Source organism: Cannabis sativa, chromosome 1, assembly GCF_029168945.1.
Source record: "Cannabis sativa cultivar Pink pepper isolate KNU-18-1 chromosome 1, ASM2916894v1, whole genome shotgun sequence".
NCBI classification, from domain to species: Eukaryota; Viridiplantae; Streptophyta; class Magnoliopsida; order Rosales; family Cannabaceae; genus Cannabis; species Cannabis sativa.
In genome coordinates, this window is record NC_083601.1 from 43418935 (window position 1) to 43442059 (window position 23125).

At 36.2% G+C, this 23125-nt stretch overlaps 4 protein-coding genes across 6 annotated transcripts; all 4 read right to left on the reverse strand.

Annotated features, from left to right (window-relative positions):
• Positions 1 to 1548: 1548 nt before the first annotated feature.
• Positions 1549 to 5913, reverse strand: LOC115707228 (pentatricopeptide repeat-containing protein At3g24000, mitochondrial). Of its 3 annotated transcripts, none has more exons than XM_061116487.1 (2): positions 2755 to 5913; positions 1549 to 2293 (listed from the first exon to the last, which is right to left on the reverse strand). In XM_061116487.1, exon 1 carries the CDS (start codon positions 5841 to 5843, stop codon positions 3906 to 3908), a length of 1938 nt encoding a protein of 645 aa, XP_060972470.1. In that variant the 5' UTR covers positions 5844 to 5913; the 3' UTR covers positions 1549 to 2293; positions 2755 to 3905. The 3 variants fall into 3 exon arrangements, with proteins under 3 accessions (XP_060972470.1, XP_030490971.2, XP_030490972.2); XM_030635111.2 differs by having other exon boundaries at positions 1645 to 2293; positions 3446 to 5913; XM_030635112.2 differs by lacking the exon at positions 1549 to 2293 and having other exon boundaries at positions 3395 to 4996; positions 5087 to 5913.
• LOC115707230 (uncharacterized) lies at positions 1645 to 2259 on the reverse strand. The gene has a single exon (XM_061116500.1). The coding sequence runs from the start codon at positions 2257 to 2259 to the stop codon at positions 1756 to 1758; it is 504 nt and encodes a 167-aa protein (XP_060972483.1). The 3' UTR covers positions 1645 to 1755.
• A 564-nt stretch (positions 5914 to 6477) lies between the features above and the next one.
• Positions 6478 to 14722, reverse strand: LOC115707231 (enhancer of mRNA-decapping protein 4). Its single transcript, XM_030635115.2, has 12 exons — positions 13408 to 14722; positions 13001 to 13050; positions 12765 to 12921; positions 12429 to 12647; positions 11572 to 11700; positions 9957 to 11432; positions 9152 to 9511; positions 8776 to 8895; positions 7834 to 8004; positions 7499 to 7663; positions 7265 to 7390; positions 6478 to 7077 (listed from the first exon to the last, which is right to left on the reverse strand). Exons 1-12 carry the CDS (start codon positions 14206 to 14208, stop codon positions 6769 to 6771), a joined length of 4083 nt encoding a protein of 1360 aa, XP_030490975.2. The 5' UTR covers positions 14209 to 14722; the 3' UTR covers positions 6478 to 6768.
• Positions 14723 to 15550: 828 nt separating this feature from the next.
• LOC115707232 (ras-related protein RABB1c) lies at positions 15551 to 18267 on the reverse strand. Its single transcript, XM_030635117.2, has 6 exons — positions 17887 to 18267; positions 17557 to 17696; positions 17357 to 17439; positions 16454 to 16658; positions 16258 to 16326; positions 15551 to 15910 (listed from the first exon to the last, which is right to left on the reverse strand). Exons 1-6 carry the CDS (start codon positions 17930 to 17932, stop codon positions 15818 to 15820), a joined length of 636 nt encoding a protein of 211 aa, XP_030490977.1. The 5' UTR covers positions 17933 to 18267; the 3' UTR covers positions 15551 to 15817.
• Positions 18268 to 23125: the final 4858 nt, after the last annotated feature.

The window sequence follows — 23125 nt, forward strand, 5'->3', positions numbered from 1 at the left end:
TAGTGAAAAAAATAAAATAAGAGATATGGGCATTGGGCAATATCATCAACACACACCACAAAACGATACACATAAAAACTAAGGTGCGTCTGTATACAGAGTGTCGGTAGACCTTGACCTATGCCCCACTAAACCTCTTGCTGGGACCATTTCCATCTTAACCATATTTGTATTTATGACCACAATTGGTCCCTTGGATTTTGGCCTAATTTAATTAAAATTCACAATATTTCCACTTTGTAAATGAAAACAAATCTTCAAGACAACAACTAATCTGTTCTTTTATAATTGTGAACTTAGTTTGGATTCAGAGCCTTGTTTCCAACATGCATTATTGTCTTATTACTTAAAAAGTAAAAGTTGTGTTGTTTTCAGCATAATCTACCTTTTTTTTTTCTTTTGCCATGTTTGTCTTTCATTTTTTAGTTACTCTTCATATTGAACCCAGAGAAATAAACAAAGATTAAGGTTTATGTTTAATGAACTAAGTAGTATTGGTGTTTTTTTTTTCTTAGCTGAACTGAGGTGAATTATATGAGGTATAGATTTTGTGGGATCTAGATCTTTGATCTCATTTCCAAAAGCTAAGATTTGAAGCAGTAGCTGAATGACATGGTGGGTCCTGAGTTTGAAGTCTTAACCAAAAATCTTAATTGTAAGCTCCTACCAAGAGACATCTACTACTTGTGTCCATAATCTTTCCCAACAACCAAAACGTCCCCACTTAATCAAAACCCCATTTTTACAATCATGAGACAAAGTATTGAGGTACAGTATTGATCTCTTTTTTGAATCAGAGGTGCACCAGTTAAATGCATAGGAATTTGGTTTAAAATATGAACTGGAAAGAGTACTTTTTTTCCTTTTTTTTTTGTTGTTGCAGAAAAAGAACTGGTATTAGGGTCCAGTACCTCAGCTACCTTTGTAATAGTTTCAATCAATATTAAAAACCATGTATTACCCTTTCTCACAGGCTGAGGGTAAAAAGAATTTTTACCTGATGTTTTGAAAAATCTTTGGTTTTTGTAATTTTAAGGTGATAAATGTTTGTCATTGTGATTCTTTCTGAACAAATATATGTCATGACTCTGAGTCAATGCAGATACTTATGGTTATTGGGGGTTGGCAAATGGCAACAGAATTGGATCCAAAGCAACATTTTGATTCGAATTCATTACATAAAATAAGTCAACTGTTTGGATAGCTAGAGATAAGGCATGCATTTATGCCTTAAAGGCCTTAACTAATTTTGTTTTTTTGTTGAGTTCTTTGTTTTTTCACACTATCTTTCACATTGCCTTACCATACTAAAACATGAATTAATTAACCCAGTTACTTTTTAAAAAGTGGAAAGGTATTTTTACTCTTCCCTTTTTTTTAAAAAAAAAAGAAAAGAAAAGCAAGGTATTTTAACTCTTTAACAATCTACCCCAATTTCTAATTCCTTGAATGATATCCAAAATATTTGTTTCACATGACAATAAATCAACTTTGGAATAAATTTCAGAAAGGAGAAACATACTTACATTATTCCAATTTCCATAAAAATTCCACCAAAAAACAATTCAAAAATTGTCATCTTTGATATTCTGTTCTTGCATTTAAGCGTGTCCTTTATGCCAAATATTATCAAATCAATATGTGTTATGCTAGCAAATATTAACTGTGTATATATTATTATGTAACTATAACATATAAATATTTAAGTTTCTGTTCCATATTTTGGTGTAAAACAAATCGTGGAGGGAAGAAATTTCAATTGTGTTGCCCAAGTAGTGGCTGGTTAAGCAAAGAGCTCCAAAGGCAGTCCAAATTCTCTTTCTCCAAACCATCACCACCATCATCTTCCTCGAGCAAGTTTTCCTGGTCAAACTTTTCTTCTGGAAAGTCCAGCATTGCCTCAACTGGAGTTTGAAACAAACACTGACCCGGGAAAGAAAATTCTATACCTGTGGTGGTGGTGATGGAGTTGGAAGTGTTTGTGAGCTGTGACAAGAAGGCATCTTCAAATTTCAACTCGTCTGATTTCGAAACAACACCATCTTTCAGCCATGGGAAATCGAAAACTCCCTGAGACACCTCATTGGAATCATGATCCGGTGAGATGTAACTTGTACTGCCACAATTGGTGGTGATGTTATCATTATGACTAGTCTTCTTGGCTTTCTTCTTCTTATCTAACAAGTGCTTGGACTGGGAATCTTGTTGATGATCTCCTTCTGGTGATGTTCTTGATCTCTTCTTTCTGTCATGGTCCATGAAAATGGAAGGCCTTTTTTTTTTTTCTCTGACTCTGCTAAGAAAAGAAAAGAAGAACAAGATTAAGATTGCTAATGACTAAATCGAAAGGACAATGGAGATTGGTTTGTGTAGAGATAAGAAAAGTGAAACATGTTTATGCCAATGCAATCAATGTATGGAAGTTTTCCCAATAAAATTAAGTATGAAACGACTTATGAATGAAGGAATGATGTGTTGTTACGTGCATGAAAATGACATAAAAAATTTCCAAAAGTGAAGAACTTGATAGCAGAATTTGAAATTAAGGGCATGATATTATTATTATTATTATTATTATTATCATCACATAGCAAAATGAGTGAGGAAAATTGCTCTTTCTAGCAAGTAATAAGAACCTGCAATGGAAGATCTTTAAAGGGTATTTCGAAAAGTGATGAAATTAGATAATGAAACTCTTAAATATTCAGAATAATGAAGAAGAAATTATTCAGCCTTTGAAAGTTTGATATAGACCTAAAGCAAAAGGCAGAGGATACTGTGAAGGTGAATGTGAAGCTGTTGTTGAGATTGTAACGTTTTGCTGAATAAGAATGATGATTATAAAATCAAATTAAAATAAATAAATAAAAAAAGAAAGAAAAAAAAAAACAAACAGTTTTTTTCTCACACGCTACGCCATTTTAAGCTAAACCGTCTCCAACCACAGAGTATTCTCTCACGCTTTTTCGCTCTCTCTCCATTGCCAGAATCAAATGAAACCGATGAGTTGGTATTAGTTCCTTTTCTTGCGTTCTTTTCTCTCCTTTTTAGTTTCTAAAATCCCACAAGCAAAAAAAATTAAAAAAAAAACCATATTTTTCGTTGATCACATCTCCATTCTAACCCTTTGATTTTGTCTCAATTTGGTATCTAACGACACCTCCCAAGTCCAGCTCTTTCTTTCTCCCACACTCCTTTCCTCATTTGTCGCCTCACATTATCACCATGTGATGTTTAGTCCTCGACTCACATTTCATACGTTTCAATATTTGAAGAAATGTATGTATAAATTTATGTGATTTCTAAAAGCTATTGGGATGATGATGATATTCCTCAATTTGGTTCAAGTCTCGTGATCCAAAGGGTATGTTTTTAAGCAAATTAAAGACATAAAGAAACAACCTTTTTGTATATTGATAGATAAAATCAACCAAAAAATCAGGACCTGTTCTGATCTTGTAACAAATTCTATCTTTCCTTCTTTGTTCCCCCAACAAATGTTTTTCAATGTGCACATAGACTTTTCCATCTACCAAGCTGCTGATACTTGAATCCTCAAATCGTGGTTCTGCATCAACTTTAAGAAAAAGCTTTCAACTTGGTGTAATCTTGAAGAGAGAGCTGAGGGTTGTTCTTTCTTTACAACTTTCTCAATTTATAGCAGTTCAGTTGTCTTTTTCACACAATTTATGCACCCTTTATTCATTATCCACTCAATCCATAGTTTCCTCCTGTAACGCTCAAGTGGAAAACCGTTGTGTTCAAATCAGGAGATAGAATAGAATAATCATGTTTAGTTCCAGCCAAGTTAGATATTAGATCATCTTGTAGTGGGTTAGCGTCTCTTTAACAATGCCTTTTGTCTATTGAGACAAATCTGATTGATAAGACACTAAAAATAAGCACTACCAATAGTCGCCACACGAGCATGATCCATTGCGAAAATGATGGAAACGATTAGTATCTCTGACAATGATTTCTCTTCCTACCACCTTGGAGACATATTTGATTGCTGAATGACAATCCCCACAGACCCTAATATTCTTCTTGATCCTAATGGTGGATCCCGGAGGGGTGTTAAGCAGCGCAAATGCGAGAGCAAGTTTCTCACTATGATACTGCAACTTTGCCTCCCTTTCTTGCTGGTCCACAAACAAAAGCACATGACTAGTATCTGGGACATATCCTATCTCCTTGATTTTTATGCTCATTTGCTCCCACATCTTACCAATCTCTTCCCTTTGTGGGTGAGCATCATCATTTGCAATAAACACGTGGACTGCATTCTCAATTTCCACCCAACTACAAGCAGGTTCCTTTTTAACTCCATTCTCTTTCATCATCTTTCTCACTTTTGCAGCATCATTCCATCTACCAGCAGAGGCATACATATTATATAGCAATATATGGGGACCCGAATCATGAGGATCAAGCTCAAAAATGTGTTCAGCAGCATAAGCACCCAACTCCATATTCTTGTGCATCCTACAAGCACCAAGCAAGGCTCCCCACACAGCTGCAGTAGGCTGGATAGGCATTTCTCTTATGAACCTCTCTGCTCGATCAAAAAGACCTGCACGACCAAGAAGATCAACCATTGTCACATAATGTGAAACATCTGGCTCTACCCTGTACTTCTTCATCAATTCAAAATAGTGTTGTCCTTCATCCAAAAGACCAGCATGGCTGCAAGCGGTCAGAACACAAAGGAAGGTTACATCATTCGGTTGAATTCCAATTCTCAGCATTTCTTCAAACTGCTGCAGCGTTTCCTTCCCGAGCCCATGTTGTGCGTATCCAGTAAGCATTGAGTTCCAAGAAACTACATCTCGCTTAACCAACCTATCAAAAACCTTTTTTGCATCCTCAATGCTACCTGATTTTGCATACATGTCAACAAGAGTATTTCCAACAAAAGCAACAAGTCTACCACCGGACTTAATGACCTGTGCATGAACCCACTTGCCCTGTTCCAAAGACCCTGTGCTGGCACAAACTGTAAACAAACTAGAATACGTAAAATGAGTAGGCTTAAAATAATCTCTTTGCATTTCACGGAAGAGCTTAATGGCATGTTCTCCATCACCTTTCCTGGAATAAGCAGCAATCAAAGCATTCCAAGACACCTCATTCTTGCTCACCAGACCCTCAAAGATTAACTGAGCTTCAACCATAAGGCCAAACCTAGTATACATGTCCAAAAGAGAACTACCCACATAAACATTAGAATCACAACCACATTTCACACAATATGCGTGAAGCTGCCTACCCTGCTTTTCACTGGACAGACCATCTCCAGAAGCCTTCAACAAACTAGACAGAGTGAACTGGTTCGGTTTCAATCCATGTTGTAGCATTGGGGGAAACAAATCCAGCGCCTCTTGTGCTCGATAATTCTGAGAATATCCAGTGATCAAGGCAGTCCAAGTAACCATATCCTTAAGTGGCATTTTATCAAACACTTTACGAGCATCCACTACGCTACCACACTTTGCATACATGTTGAGTAGAGTGTTCTGAATAACGAGGTCATCTCTGAACTGGGAATTCAGTAAAAGGGCATGGACGATTCTTCCTTCTCGAAGCTTCCCCATCTGGGTGCATCTCTTGAGTAAATCATTGTAGCGAGAACGGTCAACTTGAAAAGAATCATTAAAGCCAGAAGCGTCCCATTCCTCAAATTCTGAAATATCACAATCTTTGAAGATAGCTTCTGGAGTTGCAAACGTGCCAAAGCTGAAACAAGTTGATTCTGAAATTTGCCGAATACAACTATGGCGAATCTTCGAACAAGTAAACCCACCGTACAAAAGGTATTTACTACACAAAATCTGTTTCTTCATTCTTCGCCTTTACTTTTTGAGATTATATGTTTTTCCCACTAAGTTCAAAACTTTGCCTTGAAGGATATATAGTTAAGAATATGGAGTTTGGAGTGGAGGCACCAAGACGAGCTTTGCCATTTTGGAATTGGCAGCCATGGCTGCCAAATGCCATGCTTCTTCTATTCTCACCTTCATTGTTTTCCACTTCGGCTTTGGTTATTCCTATTTATATATTTATTAAAATATTTAGGAAACAATTTTGCAGAAGAAGTTTTTGCACATTTAAAAAGTAAAAGAAAGAACTTATTTTTGTCATTGAATTCGTATTATTAAAATTCAGTAGTAAAAAGTTGTTATTCAGTTAAATGATGATGAACTTTACAAGTTGCTAAATTTTTATCACTTATTTACTTGAATAGTTTTCTAAGTTTTGGATGGTAAAAAGTCAACCTCAGAGGTTCAAGTATAAACATTCCCCCATGGCAACCTTGAAGAGAAATTTTACAGAAGAAGAAAAGTGAATGTCAATCTTCAAGAGGAGAATCGTTTTCTTTTAATTAGGTTGATCTTGTGTAGTAATATTCACAAGGAAGAATGGTATCAATTATAAAACATTGCCTTTAGTTTTAATTCTCGTAAAGTCACACTGCACTGTAACAAGCAAATATGAAAATTTTAAACTTATTCCAAATGAGAATCAGAGAACACAAAATGCCTACGAACAACCAATAGTACAAAAATCATTATGAGGAAAAAATTATTATAGCTACTAACATTTTCCCTTCTAGATGTAGCTATGAATTTGAAATGGATGGTGGATTTTGTTACAAACTATTTTTATACAACACAAATCATAAAAGTACAAAGATGTCCCAAGCGAGCTTCCTAGATTTCTTGCTATACAACAAAGTTGCACTAACAAATACTAGACGAGTCTAAACAGTCATTTACAGCTCATTAACACAGAGTTGATTACGTGCATAAGAAGGCGAATGCTGTTGATATCTGAAGCTGAAGTGGTAGATTGATTGCGATGATATTCAAGTGTCTGGTAAACTTGTTCAAAGATTGGCCGGACATGCAATGCAATCAAGGGATCCGTTGGATTTATGGCCACAGCCACATCTGTCATCCATGCCAGCTTTCTCGACATGTCATTGTTTATGTCGCATGCCAATTGTTGGAGAAGAGCCAGTACAACTCCTTGGCTTAAAGGCAGTGGCACCAGTGACATGATTCCTGGTAAATCAACCTGGTAATGGAACGCGAACAAAAACATTGTCAGATTTAATTTATCATAAAACACCAAACTTAGTGATCATCATAAGTGGAGAAATAAGTCTTGTAACAGCAAGATCACAAACAGAAATCGAAGTTTGCTACAGCCAGCAGAAAATATCTACATTAGCATCCACACTGCAAGTTAAAACTTTCAGTACCTGAGAACACAACCAAGAAACTATGGAGACATCACTTCTGTGGAGGGCTCCTGTAAATGCTTCCTCAAATTTGCGCTCAGCGATCAGCCTTGATAATTCCTTAATAGGATCAACAGGTGATTCCGCCTATAAAAACAAATGAGACCTTCCAATGTTTAAAATGTGGAGATAATATTATTGCAATATTTTCAGGAAACACTTGTTAGATGAAACAGATTCACTTGGAGAGCCTACCATTTCATGTACACTAGAAAGCGGACCATTGCTCAACTGTGTTGTCAAGGAATTTGGTCCTTTTGAGCTAGCACCTGCAGCTGCAAACGCCATCAGTTTACGTTGGCCATCAGCTAATTCTCCACTTAAGGTTCGAGTGATCGTTGATGCTGAATTAATTGCATCCTGGACAATGAAAACATAGAATAGTGTGAAACACAAAAATTGAGTATACTGCAAATGTAAACAAGAACGACATATACTGCACTTGAACCAAATTGGAAGGGATCCCAAACTATAATTAGTAGCTTTAAAGAAAATGTGGAAAAGTGAGGTACTGGTTGGAATAAACATACCCTCAGAGCAGCAGCCAGTGGAGAATGTGTGGACTCAAATTGCTGCTGAGTAGCACTTGTATGTTTAACAAACCCTTTCTGAAATGCAGCATCAACATTCTCGAACATGTTTTTACATGACCCTTCAAATGTGGGAATGAGGGAAGATTCCAAGCTCGACCTTAATGCATCCTGCAGTACAGATTCCATAATCACCCAAACAAACAGAGTAAATTCTACAAAGTTGTTCTAATACTAGTCGATAATTTATGTCATGTAACATGCATACGAAATGCCTTAGAGCTCAACTACTATGGCTAGATCAATAAAAGGATACTTCGAAAAGGAAAAACAAGTCATGTTCTAAGGTTTATGAAGTGATAATGTCAAAGATTCATTGAATTAAAATTTTAACAAATGAGTATGAATGTAATTAAACCCTTCCAAAGGATTCAGAAGTAAACGCTTATGAGGACTGAAGAGTATGAAATTAAAATAATCAAACACTTGTGATGAAAATTCATCATATGATCTACGCTTTGGCACAAAAATCATGAAACTGAATTATTGAAACACTTGCCATTTGAAGAAGTGAATGAGAAATAGATCAATTGATCTTATACTTGATAACACAAAAGTAAAGACATGTCTGATGCATGACTTTTACCCGCAATATTAAAATGTAGTCCCACGTTGACATAAGATGTGATTACTATAAAAAATTATTTGTTGTAAAAAAAATTTTCAAGTAAGATTCTCTTTCATCAGTTACCATACGAAAGAAATGGACATTTCCTAGGATGCTTTAACACTAGCCATAAAGAAGGAACATCATAATTTTTTACATAAAACACAAATATACTGGGTCATCCTTCTTATTTATTTTTTAATATTGTTCACATGTACTATTATTAAGGACAACAAAAAGATTATAAAAATGATGTTATATTAACCAGAAATCACCTGAAGAGCTTGCTTTCCAGTAGTTTGAAACTGTGCTTGGATCTGCCTAGCCAATGTGGCCTCTAGTTTTGAACTAACTGATTTCTCTAATTGATTCACTGCCTTCTCTCCTACTCCTTTCTGCAGTACGAAAAGAACATTTCCATTCAGAAAAGTCTGCTATCAAACTGAGTAAAGACTGGTCTCAGGAAAAAGAAAAATTAAACCTTTTGGCAGGCCCTCATTATCCAAAAATATCATTCATACACAATAATCTCTCTATTTATGCATTATAAGGCAACAAATTTTTCTCCAAAACCTTTACTTATAGCAGATAATTTATCAGAATAAATAGGCTATCCAGAACACCTAAAAACACCTTAGATCATAATCGAACCTGGAAAGACTCCGTAATTGCTGAAGATATGGATTTCTCTGTAATTTGAGTTATTGAACGAGCTAAACCTGGTCCAATGGCACCTATTTCCTTCTTGAAAGTTTTCTCTAACATGGTTGGAAGATCCCTGTTTATAGCATTGGTGAACAAGTTTGTTAATTGTTGAGTGCGGTCTCGTTCCAACTTCTCTTGTTTAGCATTTTCTTCTTGGAAACGAGCCCATAAAGCATCTGAATTAGCCTTAACAACTTTTTCCATGCTCCGGCCTAGGATTCCCTCTAGCCGTTTACCCTCTTTGGTAACTGGGCCAGTAATCATCGCATTCATCTGTTTCTGTAATTCCTTTTGTGTTCCAATTAACTGTAACATGTAATAGCATTTACTATTAGTCAAAAAGTGTGATAATACATAGGTCATTGCAGAATGTATATGTTAGCCACATAAACATAATTAAAGAAATAGAAACACTCATTTTCTGGATATCACCGTAATTTCAATTTTCTAATTATCATTGCAGAATTTAACATTTAGCAAATAGCAGCCAAAGTCAGATAAGAAATAGGTCTCCCTTCCAGCACAAATCACAGGGAATGACACTCAATCTACAGATGTTTGATAGACATCAAAAACCTTTAGCCACAGTAAGTCATGATATTAAAAACTTAAAGAGTATTGTCGATTTTTTAATCCCTATAGAGTAACAAAAACATATAAGGTTAAAAAGCAGTACTTTGTTCTGTAAAACTCAAACAACATTTTAAAAGGTTGCTCATGCATGATTGTAGTGCCAATTTTGAAGAATCACCTGATTCAGCATGTCTTTCATAGCTGATAACTGAGGTAACGCAGCTTCAACAGGTGGTGTACCTGACACGCCATCAGGTTCATTTAATGAATCAGTGGAGTTAAATGAGCTTGGAGAAGAGGAAGATGGACCGGATATCTGTGAATTTTTCCCCTTCTGCTTTTTCCCTTTTGTAGCTTGGACAGGGGTTGTTACATTAGTATCTGAGTCAACGCCCTTGAGAGTGACATCATTCGTCACATTTTGGACTTTATTTTGTTCTCGGGCCTCAGTAACACCAACATCATTAGCGTTCACGGTTCCCTCTGTACAATATGTGTCAATGCAATCCCGTGCCATTTGAAAACCAAGATCTGAGGCCTGGGAGTAAAAGGCTTTCTTCTTTTTGTCGTCAAGAACCTCATTGCTTTTAATAGCTCCTGTTTCTCCAACAACTTTAACCTCTACTTCATTGCTCTCTGCATCCTTGTTGATAACATCTTCAACATTTGCCTCTAAGGCAGTCATTCCCTGATTAAGCTGAGCATGTTCAGAAGATGAAGCAGCTGTAGATAATATCTCTGATGGAGTTACCAGATGTGTTGGGTGTCTAAATGCTGCATGATTAGGAGCCATAGAAACATCATTTTGTGTGACATCTTTGTCACCCTTCATGAGATTGTCTGTCGAGGGAGATGCCTCAGAAACATTATCTTTGACAACATTCTGATCATCAACTTGATCTTTGAGAGGCAGACTAGTATCATTGCTATTCTGTAAATTACTATAACCTGACAAATTTCGTGATAATCTAGGACTCAAAGGAAGAGAGGTTGATGATGGATGTTTTTCACCTAAGATGTGAGATGGAGTAGCAATTGAATCGCAATCCGCCCGTGAAGTAGAAACTATAGGCAAGCTTGTAACCTCAGAAGAAGCCATTTTAACAAGATGGCTTGGTGAGGGAGCAATATCAGATGGTTTACTCTTATGGGATGATTCCAGCATTGCAGAACTATCAGCAGTATCAAAAGGATGAGAGCCAATTGATTTCATTTTCTCCAATTCTAAATTCTCTATGGGTGGTGGCAAGCATTGTGACAAGTTTAATGCATACTGCTGAATAGCTTGTGTTTGGACACAGTACACCTGTACGACATGATCCCCATCTGGTAAGCTATCACTTGTCCCAGTAAGACTTAGAATTGGCATTGTGACAGTAAACTCAGCAATGTAGTCCATACGTGTTGCAGCTGGATCAGGCCCATATTCAATATGGACAGCATATATGGCATTCTTTTTGGCATTTGCCAGTAGAAACAGACCTGCCCGAGGCAATGCAACAACTTGATTAAAAAATGCTTCCTCAACATTGGATTCAGCAGAGCTCTTTATTTCCAAAGTCTGGGTACAGCGCCATGATTCAGCATCACAAGGCAAGAGCCATCCCTCCTCATTTGTGGAGGTCCACATTTTCAATTCCCTATTGAGTGGACCCTGTTAAAAAGGGGGGAAAAACAAAATGAGGGTTTAGCATGGAAAATATATACCAGCAAAATAAGTGCGTATACTGATAAAAAAAGCCTGCCATATGCTATGTTAGTATGTTCTCTATGATAGGGCAATAAGTATGTACCGCAGTGATAAGCACAATATGATCAGGACGGTGTGGAGCAGTTAGAAATGTCACGGAATTAACAGGAACGCCATCATGCGGTTTTAACACGGCAAGTGGTAACGGCTTACGGTCATCCCAAATTTTCACCTGTTGCAAACAATTAAAGTCCACAAGGGGATAATCACAATTAACAAAACATAATATGAACACAATCTTAGTGCAAATCTTTACCTTAAAGTTCATATTTTGCCTTATCTAAAGCAAGAAACAAGTAAATGGTAACACCCGTATTCCAATCACACACTTCATAAATATGCAGCACTGTCATGAGCTAAAAGTTGCATCTTTAATGCACCGTAATTTCATAAACAATTTAACCTCCTCATAAAGCATTAGGCTAGATAATGAACTTTTTATATGGATGACATCCCTCCTCCTATTTGTATATTATTTCAGTCTTAACGTTATTCCTTTAAAAAATTGTATATAATAATAATAATACATGAAAGAGAAGCCTTTTAAAACATCCTAATTGGTTCACTAGTTATCTTTTCTATTCATTACTTGGCTGATAAAAATTTACCATTCACTTATGATTATGATACATACTCCTTACAAGTTACAAATCTCTAAATTCCACCCCCCCCCTTCTTTTTTTTTTGTACAAAGTAACCACCATATATTTGATAGTTTACTTAATTTTATTTATTTTTTATTTATTTTTTATTTATTTCTTGTGGCCTTTCTAAACTTAGAAGGTATGGGCTGTGGCAATAACATATCCCCAGTTAATCAATTCTATTGCGTACTTGGAATGAAGAAAAATATAACTAAAAGATGACAAACTCAAATGAAAACCGAAGGTAAATACCAACCGTGCCATCCAATGATGCTGAAGCCAACCGGGTGGTCATCCATTGGCACATTGATAATTCAGTAATTTCACTATCGTGCTTACCAACTAACAAGACCCCCTCAACCAGTTTATCAATAGGACATTGAAGTGGTTCCTCTGCAGAAAATGTTTTCCCCTTTCCGACTCTCAATAAATCAACTTTCAGGATGTAATTTCCAATTGCCACAATTAAAATTTCCTGTAAAAAAGATTAATTTATTAAAGTGTATCACAATAAAGCAAGAAACGAAAATCCACAACCAGCAATGCAGTAAAAACTCAAGTAGAATAATATAATTTGCAAACTACAATTTACTTGTTTGTGAGGATGCCAACACAGCCTTGGATGGACTGCTTTTCCCAGTCCTACTATTTGGATTGCAACAACAATTTTCCCAATAATTTGAGGCTTGTCATCCTCATCCGGGCCTTCATGAATCTTCCATATGAAAACCCGTCCATCAACACTTACACTGGTGACAATAGAAAGTTAGTTGACTTAAATAAAACTAATTCTAAAAGCAAAGTGGTAACAGAAAGACAAAGATCTACCTGGCTAAAAGGTGAACATCCTCAGCAAAGAAAGCCATGTCAGTAACTCTCTGATAATAAAAAACAGAGTAAACATACTTCAGATACACAAAAAGATAAACAGACAAGGAGGGAGAGAAAGAGAGATCAAAGTAATCATATTCTGATAGTTGTCATTGCTAATAGTACTTCCACCACTTCAGGTTCGAAAGCAACTACAGTCTCGAGAACTCTCACCAAATCATAAAAAGAAACTAAAATTAACAAAGATCATTGCAACAATTACAAGAACTAAACTTGTTTAGTTGTGATTCAAACATCAATCAAAAATTGAAGGTCAACATAAACTGCCCTTTTAAAATCAAACCGTCGAAAATGTCAACAAAAAAAAAGGATCACAAGTGGATTCAAAGACATAATCAACCAACCTGAGTGTGGCCTCGAAGCAAAGCTCTCAAAGCAGTATTAATATCAAGAACCCTTATCGCACCGGGCTTCAGTCCATAACATATATAAGATCTATTCACCGCAATTTGACGGCCAACGACAAGGGTGGGATCAGAACCGTACTTGGTGATGGGAGTGACCTCCAATTGAGGCTGCACCTCACCCTGCAATCTCACATCGATATCATAAATAGCTTGGTCGCCGATTAAATGGCGTCCCTTGGGAAGTTTCCTGCTGGGCATTCTCATCGGAGTAGTAGGCGCCACCATAGCGTTACCGGACACTGCTGCAGCCGACGACGACGAAGAAGGAGAAGAATCAAAAGGAATCATGGTCGGAGGAGGCAAATCGAGATTAGAACCAGAGGGAGATTTTTGGGTGTTATTCAATAGAGCCATCAAGCGAGCCCCGCTAGTAATATTGGGGTTAGGGGAAGAAGAAGAAGAAGAAGGAGGAGGAGGTGGTGGAGAAGCGGCGGGTGAGGGAGCAGTGGCTATGGCGGCGGCGTATGAGATGGGTCCGGGGCTGGGAGGCTGCGGCATATTGAGGTTGGGGAGGTTATGAAATGGGTGAGTGGAGGCGCCAGTGGGTGGAGGGTAAGAAGCTGGAGAAAGAGAAGGGATATTGGGAATAGGGAAGTTGGAACCGGAAGAGGGTTTGAAGAGTTGATGAATATCAAAGAGTGGCGGTGGTGGTTGAAGGTGGCTCTGGTTCTGGTTCTGATTCTGATTATAGGTCAAGTTTGGATTTAGGTTGTTGTTAACCCCAGTTGGGGAAGCCATGAAAGAAATAAGAAAGAAAAATAAAAAGAGTAATGAAATGAGTGATTTTCTTCTTAAGTATACGATTAAGTACACCTATTATTGTTAATATTAAGAATGAATAAGAAGCTTTTACTTTAGAATAGAAGAAGATATCCTCCAATCAAAAGCAAATCCAATCCAATGATGGGTTTTAGATTACAACTTTTGGTACTATTCTTTTTTTTTTCCTTTTCTGGATTGAGAACATGAGATTTGATAATTAAGAATTTGAATCAAAGATCCAAACTTTAGAAACTTATTAATAGAACACACCACAGTTGTGAATGGTGATGGCCAAGTAGTAATACTGATAGAGTTGTAAAAAAAAGCAACAATCTTTTCTACTTTCTATGTAATGGAAATATAAAACCTTTTCCTCTCCTTTCTCATCTTTGTCTCCCAATAGATGACAAAAAAAAAAGTGGACACTATTATTTTACTAACTATTAAATAAAATGACCATTTACAAAATATTCATGTAATTCATTTTTATTTTCTTTTTTGAGGGGAAAATTAGAATTCTTGAAAATACCTCCTCTTCTAACATTAAAAAAAAAAAATACCTCCTCTTCAATTTGGTTTCATAAGCATAATCCATATCATGCGTGTTACATAACCTAGTGATCCTTCATGAAACTGATTTATAAATTTTCCAATCTCAGACAAACAATAAATAAAATAAAAATGAGGAAAATATTGAAAATAAAATTAATAAATCATGGGGGAAAATGTATTTTTATTCTCATCACATTTTACAAACTCATTTAGAATAATATCATATTTTATAAAACAAACGAATACTGTTAAATGTCATCAGTCATCACAATATTCTCAGTCTGCATATCAAGTATCAATTCCTTATATTCCAAAAGAGAAGAAGGTTCAATCAAATATGCAAAGGAATATTTTATTCAAAAAAGGGAATAAAGATATGGTAATATCACAAGAGTGCACACACACTCTCTCACTGTCAAGGTTGTTTCTTAAGAAAAAGGTCGTTTGTTCCTGCTGATTCTCAATGCTCAAACGCTAAAGCTGTGGATTGAAACCCCACACAACACAATAACACATGCATGTGATTACAAGATATTTCAGGACATAATCCTTTACCTGAGCTGGAAAGCAAGTAGCCAAGTGGCAAGTACTACAAGTACTACTACTACTACTCCTTTTAAGGCAATTATATTACACACAACTCAACTTTTTCAACATTATTGGTATTTAGCTATTTTGGGATTGGGACATACTTATTTAAGTTTAAAAGGCCCAAAATCAGCAAAGAAAATGCAAAGGTTGCACTTACAGGCGCTCCCTATCCATGTATATTCACAAGCTGCAGTGGTGATTCTTCCATTTAAGTAATACTAAGTACGAATAAAACGAGTGTTGAATTTACAATCAAATAAATACAGAATAGACACATCAAAGAGAATTGTACAGCTTTGTCGGTTTTGCAGAAGCATTATAAAATCAGTCACAATGTTATTCAGACAGGAAACTAGAAAAAGGAAAGAAATAAAGAATGAAAATGACACAGGTAAACAGACTGTCTTTTAACGTAATCTATGAGATTTCCGCTTCGTAAACTTTAACTGCAACAGCCTCCAGCTTGGGAAGAGGCTCCATCTCTGCCTCCCGATGGTCCAGGGATTCCACCATACCCAACTTTTATTCCATAGGACTGCAAACAGGAACAACAATGGAGCATCAGACATACAATCACAAGCTCTGAACAACTTAATTTACACTCTAAATCAGTTTTAAATTAGTAAACATAACCATCACCAATTTTGTCATTAATAAATACATATAATGTGTAAGAGTTCCACAATTAGCCATTTACAAATTGCACCAATCAAGATGAGCAGAATTTAATAAATATGTGTTGCATTAGTAAACCCTCTCAGAACAGAAGATGGTCACGACATAATTGACTAAGTGGCAAACTTGTATGACCGGTTCTACTAAGGTGACCTACCAAAATAATGAAAACAATAATTTAAACAGCAAAAAAAAAAAAAAGATTACCTCATTTGATACATCAAAAACTCCATCCTGGATCTTCTTGTATATGGTTCCAGCAGTCTTAATAAATGCCTGAATAAAAGAAGGTTAAGCATTTAACTGTTTGAAGCAAGGTAAGAACTACAAATTTAAACACCAGAAGAAATGAACATGTGTTTGTTAAATTAATCTCGAGTAAGTAAGAAAAAGGAATGCTCACCTCCTCGACATTCTGAGCAGTTTTAGCAGATGCTTCCATGAAAATTAACCCATGCTCCTTGGCAAACTGCTCCCCCTCCTCTGTGCTCACAGCCCTTCTATGAGCGAGATCACACTTATTGCCAATTAGCATTATTGTCATGTTTGCATTTGCATGTTGTCTTGCATCTTCCAACCAGCTAGCCAAGTGATTAAAAGTTTCCCTCCTAAATGTATTAAAAAAAATCTTATATAAACTGGCTAAAAGGTACAATTTGAAGAAGGATATAAAAATGTAGACCTATTCAAGACCTTTATCTATATCTCACTAATGTATGCGGCTTAGGTTTATGTCCAAAATCTTGCTTAGGACTGAATTCATTAACATTAGCAAAAAAAAACCCTCTTGCGTCAAACCCATTAACTTCTGGGAATAAGCTTGAGTTGGTCGCTTGCTCATTCTATTGAACACACTTGCATTATATCTAAGTGAGAAAACAAGAAACTACAAACATCTTTAGAACCTAACCATGGGACAGAAACCAAGTACAAAACCACAGAAAGAAAATATAAGCGGGAACACAGTGACATACAGTTTTTTTTATCTAATTCTGAACCTTAAAATAAGATATAGCGAGAGATAGGAAACTCTAGCATTGTTATCTTAGATAGGTATACGAGAAATAGAATCTACAGCTCATAGGACGTACAACCATTTCACCTCCACGAGTACAATATCATAGATTTACATGTATCAATTACTTATGTATGGTAACAGAATCATATATTTTAACACCAACAAAAGAGGAATGCTATAGAAATCCCATTATATCACTTCATGGATACTATTTCAGTATTTTGCTTAATTTCTTGTTTCCTAAAACGTTTAAAGAGTTCGAACCAATAAAGGAAAGAATTATGGTACCTGGTGATATCATAAACAAGCAATGCCCCAGCTGCTCCTCTATAGTAGGACCTAGTAATAGATCTAAAAGATTCTTGACCAGCCTGGAATATAATATATTATATAAATATATATAGGTAAGAATCTATCAGCATCTGAAGCAGTAAAGCATAAACACGTAACCAATTAAATCAAAATAATGACGAAGAAGAAGAACAAACCGTGTCCCAAATTTGGAGCTTGATAGGCTTATTGTCAATTGTGATCATCCTGGCACCGAACTCAACACCGATGGTTAAGTCGTGAACTGGCTGGAATCGCTTATCAGTAAACTGAAGAAGAAGGCATGATTTTCCAACTCCTGCAAAAGCCAAAAATGAAAAATGAAAAATCCAAAATCATAATTGAATTCCCAAATCTCAAGTCCTCTCAAACGGTTTCAATTCAAAATTCCGATCAAATTGATAATTGGGTAATCGCTACAAACCGCCAAAAAAAAATTAAAAAATTGAAGTAAGGGAGGGGGAGAAGTTTAGAATAAGGATTCTTACCAGTATCGCCGATGATGATGTATTTGAAGAGATAAGCGTACGACATGTTCTTGTTAATCAAATCCCTCCTATTTTCCCTTTTGATTGGATCGGCGCACAGAAATATAACTAGATCTCTTCTCTCTCCGAGTCAGATTTATAAAGAAAAGAAAATCAACAAAGGTTGAAATTCTATAGGAAACTTAGAGCAGAAGGCTTGCGCGTGTGGCTGTCTATATATATATATATTTATGTATGTGTATGTATGTATGTATATGTATATACGTATCTATCTGTGTAATAGGAGAGAAGAGAGGGAAGAAAGGAAAAAGAGCGATTCACAGAGATTTTAATGGTGAAGGCATAAAAGAACAGTTACAGCGAAGCAATGCGCCGTTGTACTCTTCCATTTGTTTCTTGCTGTCACGACTAACGTACCGCATCTCAGGCCCAGCCCATTAATTCTTATTGGGCCTCAATATATTCAAGCCCACTGGTAATTATGAATTGAAATGGGCTTTTAAAAAAAAATAGGAAAACTTACAAAAATACTGGAATTTTAGTTAACTTTTATAAAAATACTGTCACACGGAATTTTTTTCAAAGATACTGTGTTTTTATAAAATACCAGTAAAACACAAAGCAGAACAACTCAAAACAACAGTAGAACACCAGTAAAACACCAGTAGAACACCAGTAAAAACTTAACACAGCATACTGCGGTATGAAACTTATAAAAAAATACAGTAAAAAAGTAAAAAATACCGCCTGGCAGTATTTTTGTAAAAAAATGATAAAAGTTAGTATACTATGTAAATTTTCCAAAAAAATATTAATTTTTGAGCAAAAATTTATAATTTTATTGTTATGCGGAAATTTTTACAAAAATATTATTTTTTTACAAAATAACCGTAAATCAGTAAAATAAAACAATTGAAATTAATTGTGAAAAAACTATAAATAACTGTAAAATATCAATAAAAACTTAACACGAGTATTTTTTTTAAAAAAATTTGCCCTACAATTAAAACAAAAAAATATATAAAATTTTAGTATGTAGTGTGAAATTGGTAACCATTTTCTTGTTATTGATTTATTATTTTATTTTCTCACTTTTCACCTGACTCGCCCACACACTCTCAATTGACTTCTTTTATTACATACTAGTATTTTTTATATATCCATATAAAAAATAAAGACACTAATCTTTGTATAGTTTACCAATTGAACCACAACATGTGATTTGCTGGTGAAACATAGAAAGTGCTACAATAAAATTGCTAAAAAATATTATTAATGTTTAATGTAGTTAAGTATCGAATCTTATATAATTTAAAAAAAATAACTTTTAGACAATATCATTAAATAATTATAGTATGTCATTTATATAAAGTGCTGGTGAGGTAGAAATAGGATGGTAGATAAAGAGATATAAATGTCATTTGTTGTGAATCTTGTGAAGTACAAATCTTTTATTAATACTGTTCCTTAATTATTTATTGCAAGAAAGAACCCTGATTTTAGTATTTGTAATAAATTTATAGCATATTTGAGTAAAACTAATGAAAAAAGAGAGCAGTAAACTAATAAATATAAATAAAGTTTAAAATTAAATATTGTGTTTCTCAGTTTCTGGTAGTACGCTTGTCTTCGACTTAGTTCTGTTTATTTATTAGCAATAAATTACAATAATTTCTATTTTATTCTTTGCTTAATAAATAGGCAATCAATGCTAAGATACGTTATGAATAAAGATCTACTAGAGTAAGGGCTCACAAGTCATTAAAATCGAATTATTTATTCTTTAAAAATCTTTTCTTATTCAATATCTATATTTGTTAGAGTTAGTTAGAGTCAGTCGGTTTAGGTGTCTGTTATCATTTCAGTTACAACTGTAATATTACTTTCTTTTGTCACGTGTTCTTATTTCTCAATGTAACAGTACTCAGTATAAATACAATCTCAGCTCATCAATCTGGTTGAGCTTCTCTTTCATTTCATTCTCTGTTCTCTTTGATTTCTTTCTCTACTTTCAACTCTCACATGGTATCATACCTATGGCTGATCCTGATGATCCTCGCACCAATCCTCCCCCTCGTCCACCACAAGCTCCGATCAATAATCAGGCTGCCGCTCTGCAATTTCAAGTTCCCAATACTCTGCTTCCATTGAACATCCGACTTGATCGCAACAATTACTCCTACTGGCGATCTTTAATCATCCCCTCTGTTAGGGCTCATGGCCTTGAAAGTGTTCTTCGTGGTACAACTCCTCGGCCAGAACCAATTCTTGCAGGTACGAACACGATAAACCCTCTTTTTGATCACTGGATTCGTTGTGATGCACTTCTAATGAGTTGGCTCATGAATTCTCTTTCCGAGGCAATGCTTGGCCATGTCCTTCATTGTGAATCTGCTGCGGATGTTTGGACCGTCTTTGAGAGTCTTTTTGCCACTCAATCCAAAGCTCGACAATTGCAACTTCGCCTTTCCATTCAGACCACCAAGAAAGGGTCCATGACTGTTGATGAATACATATTAAAGATGAAGAATCTTGCAGATTCTCTTGCAGCAGCTGGACACAAACTTTCAGATCAAGAACTGGCGATGTATATTCTTGGAGGAGTTGGTCCCGAGTATGAAACAGTCGTTGTTTTAATGACTGCTCGAGCTGATGCCCTTACTTTACAAGAGGTTCAATACATGTTGCAGAATCAAGAAATGAGGATCGAACAAACAACTATGCCCAATCTCGATCCAGTCCAAGCAAATTATGCTCAATACAACAAAAATAATCAAGCGTCCAATCGAAACTCCAATTCTGGCAGAGGACAACCACAGGGCCGTGGTCATATGTCCAGCAGGGATTCTCAGTATAACAATCGTGGTGGTTCTACTGGTCGTGGTCGTGGTTCTCGACCTGTTTGTCAAATATGTGGCAAGATTGGCCATCTTGCTTACAAGTGTTATCATCGCTATGATAATGAACCTCAAACCAGTTCAAATAATTCACAGCCCCAAAGTCATACACCACAGGCACTTATTTCTGATTCAAATTGCCCAGCAGAGGATAATGGCTGGTATGTGGATAGTGGAGCCACCCACCACATGACTTCAGATGCTCAAAATCTCAATACAACTCAAGATTACAAAGGCAAAGCCAAGATAACAGTTGGTAATGGTTCTAAACTCTCAATTTCTCATATAGGCCAAACTAAATTTCCTACTTGTCATGAAAAGAAACAATTAATTCTCAAAGATGTACTACTTGCTCCTACCATTACCAAAAATCTGTTAAGCATATCAAAGCTTACAACAGATAATAACATAATTTTTCTTTTTGATTCCAATGCATGTATAATCAAGGACAAGATTTCGGGCCAAGTACTTCTTCGGGGCCATCTTAAGCATGGCCTCTATCAGTTGAATCTCTCTCAACCTGATGTCAAATACACTCACCATTACAAGAGACTGCTTCCATCTCCTGCTGCTTATAATTGCAGTCAAGACAATTCTCACACTGCCCTCTCAGAAGCTCAAATTTGGCATCACCGGTTGGGCCATGCCTCCACAAGAATAGTCAAAAATGTCCTATGTAGTATACATTCATCAATAAAATGTAATACTCTTCCATTTTGTCAAGCATGTCAATATGGCAAATTACATAGTATGCATTTTAGTAGTTCTATTCCCAAAACTACTTCTTGCTTTCAACTTGTGCATACTGATGTATGGGGACCATCATTTTATAGTTCAATTGAAGGATTCAAATATTATGTCAGTTTTATCGACGATTTCTCCAAATTCACTTGGATTTATCCCATGAAAACTAAGTCTGAAGTGCCCCTTATCTTTCGGCAGTTTAAGACTTATGTTGAGAGGCAATTTTCTACAAAAATTAAAGCAGTACAATCAGATTGGGGAGGTGAATACAGGCCATTACAATCAATTCTTGAACCCTTGGGCATCAATTTTAGACATCCTTGTCCCCACACTCACAAGCAGCAGGGTAGAGCTGAAAGAAAACATCGACATGTTGTCGATATGGGCCTTTCTTTTTTGGCACAAGCACAAATGCCATTAACTCATTGGTGGGATGCTTTTACTACGGCTGCCTACACTATAAACAGGCTTCCAACTCCAGTTCTTCAATTCAGAAATCCATATGAGGTATTATTTCATTAAAAACCCGATTACACTTTCCTCAAAACCTTTGGATGCTCTTGTTACCCTCTCCTCAGGCCATACCAACAACACAAATTAGCCTTTCGAACTGCTCACTGTCTCTTCCTTGGTTACAGTCCCAGCCATAAAGGGTACAAGTGTATGCATCCCTCGGGTCGCATTTACATAGCAAGAACGGTCAAGTTCAATGAGAGCAATTTTCCCTACCATACTCTTTTTCCCAAACAGTCCACTGTTTCTCCCATTTCACCATCACACCAGCAACAATCTTTTCCTATTATACTTCCCCAACCACCTGTTATACCTTCCCAGCCTATAACTCCCCCTATATCTCCCATTCAGACTCCCCAAAATACCTCAATACACCCTGGAATCATCCCCACTGAACCCACCTTACAAACTACCAGCCCTATTTTCGCACCAGCCACTGATCATGAACCCGAACCCCCTCTACACCCTGTTGATCACATACAAACTCAGCCCTCTATCATGTCCCAACCTGTGAATATTCATCCAATGATCACAAGGGCCAAAGATGGGATTCATAAACCGAAAGCTCTTACTGCTACATCTCACATTAGCATTGAACCTAAAACACTTAAAGCTGCTCTTCAAGACCCACTTTGGTTTGGTGCTATGCAACATGAAATTTTAGCTCTTATCAAGAATAAGACATGGACTCTTGTTCCCTTCCAAGATGGCATGACAGTCCTTGATAACAAATGGGTTCATCGGGTAAAATACAATCCTGACAACACAATCAACAGGTACAAGTCAAGGCTCGTTGCAAAAGGCTTTCAACAAACACATGGCCTTGATTACTTTGAGACTTTCAGCCCTGTAATCAAGCCATGCACAATACGGGTTATTTTCTCATTGGCAGTCACCCACAAGTGGCCAATACAACACATTGATATCAACAATGCGTTCTTAAATGGGGACCTTCAAGAGTGTGTTTATATGGCTCAACCAGCAGGGTTTATAGACAAAAACTATCCTACTCACGTGTGCAAGCTACACAAAGCAATTTATGGTCTTAAACAAGCCCCTCGGACATGGTTTGACAAGCTCAAACA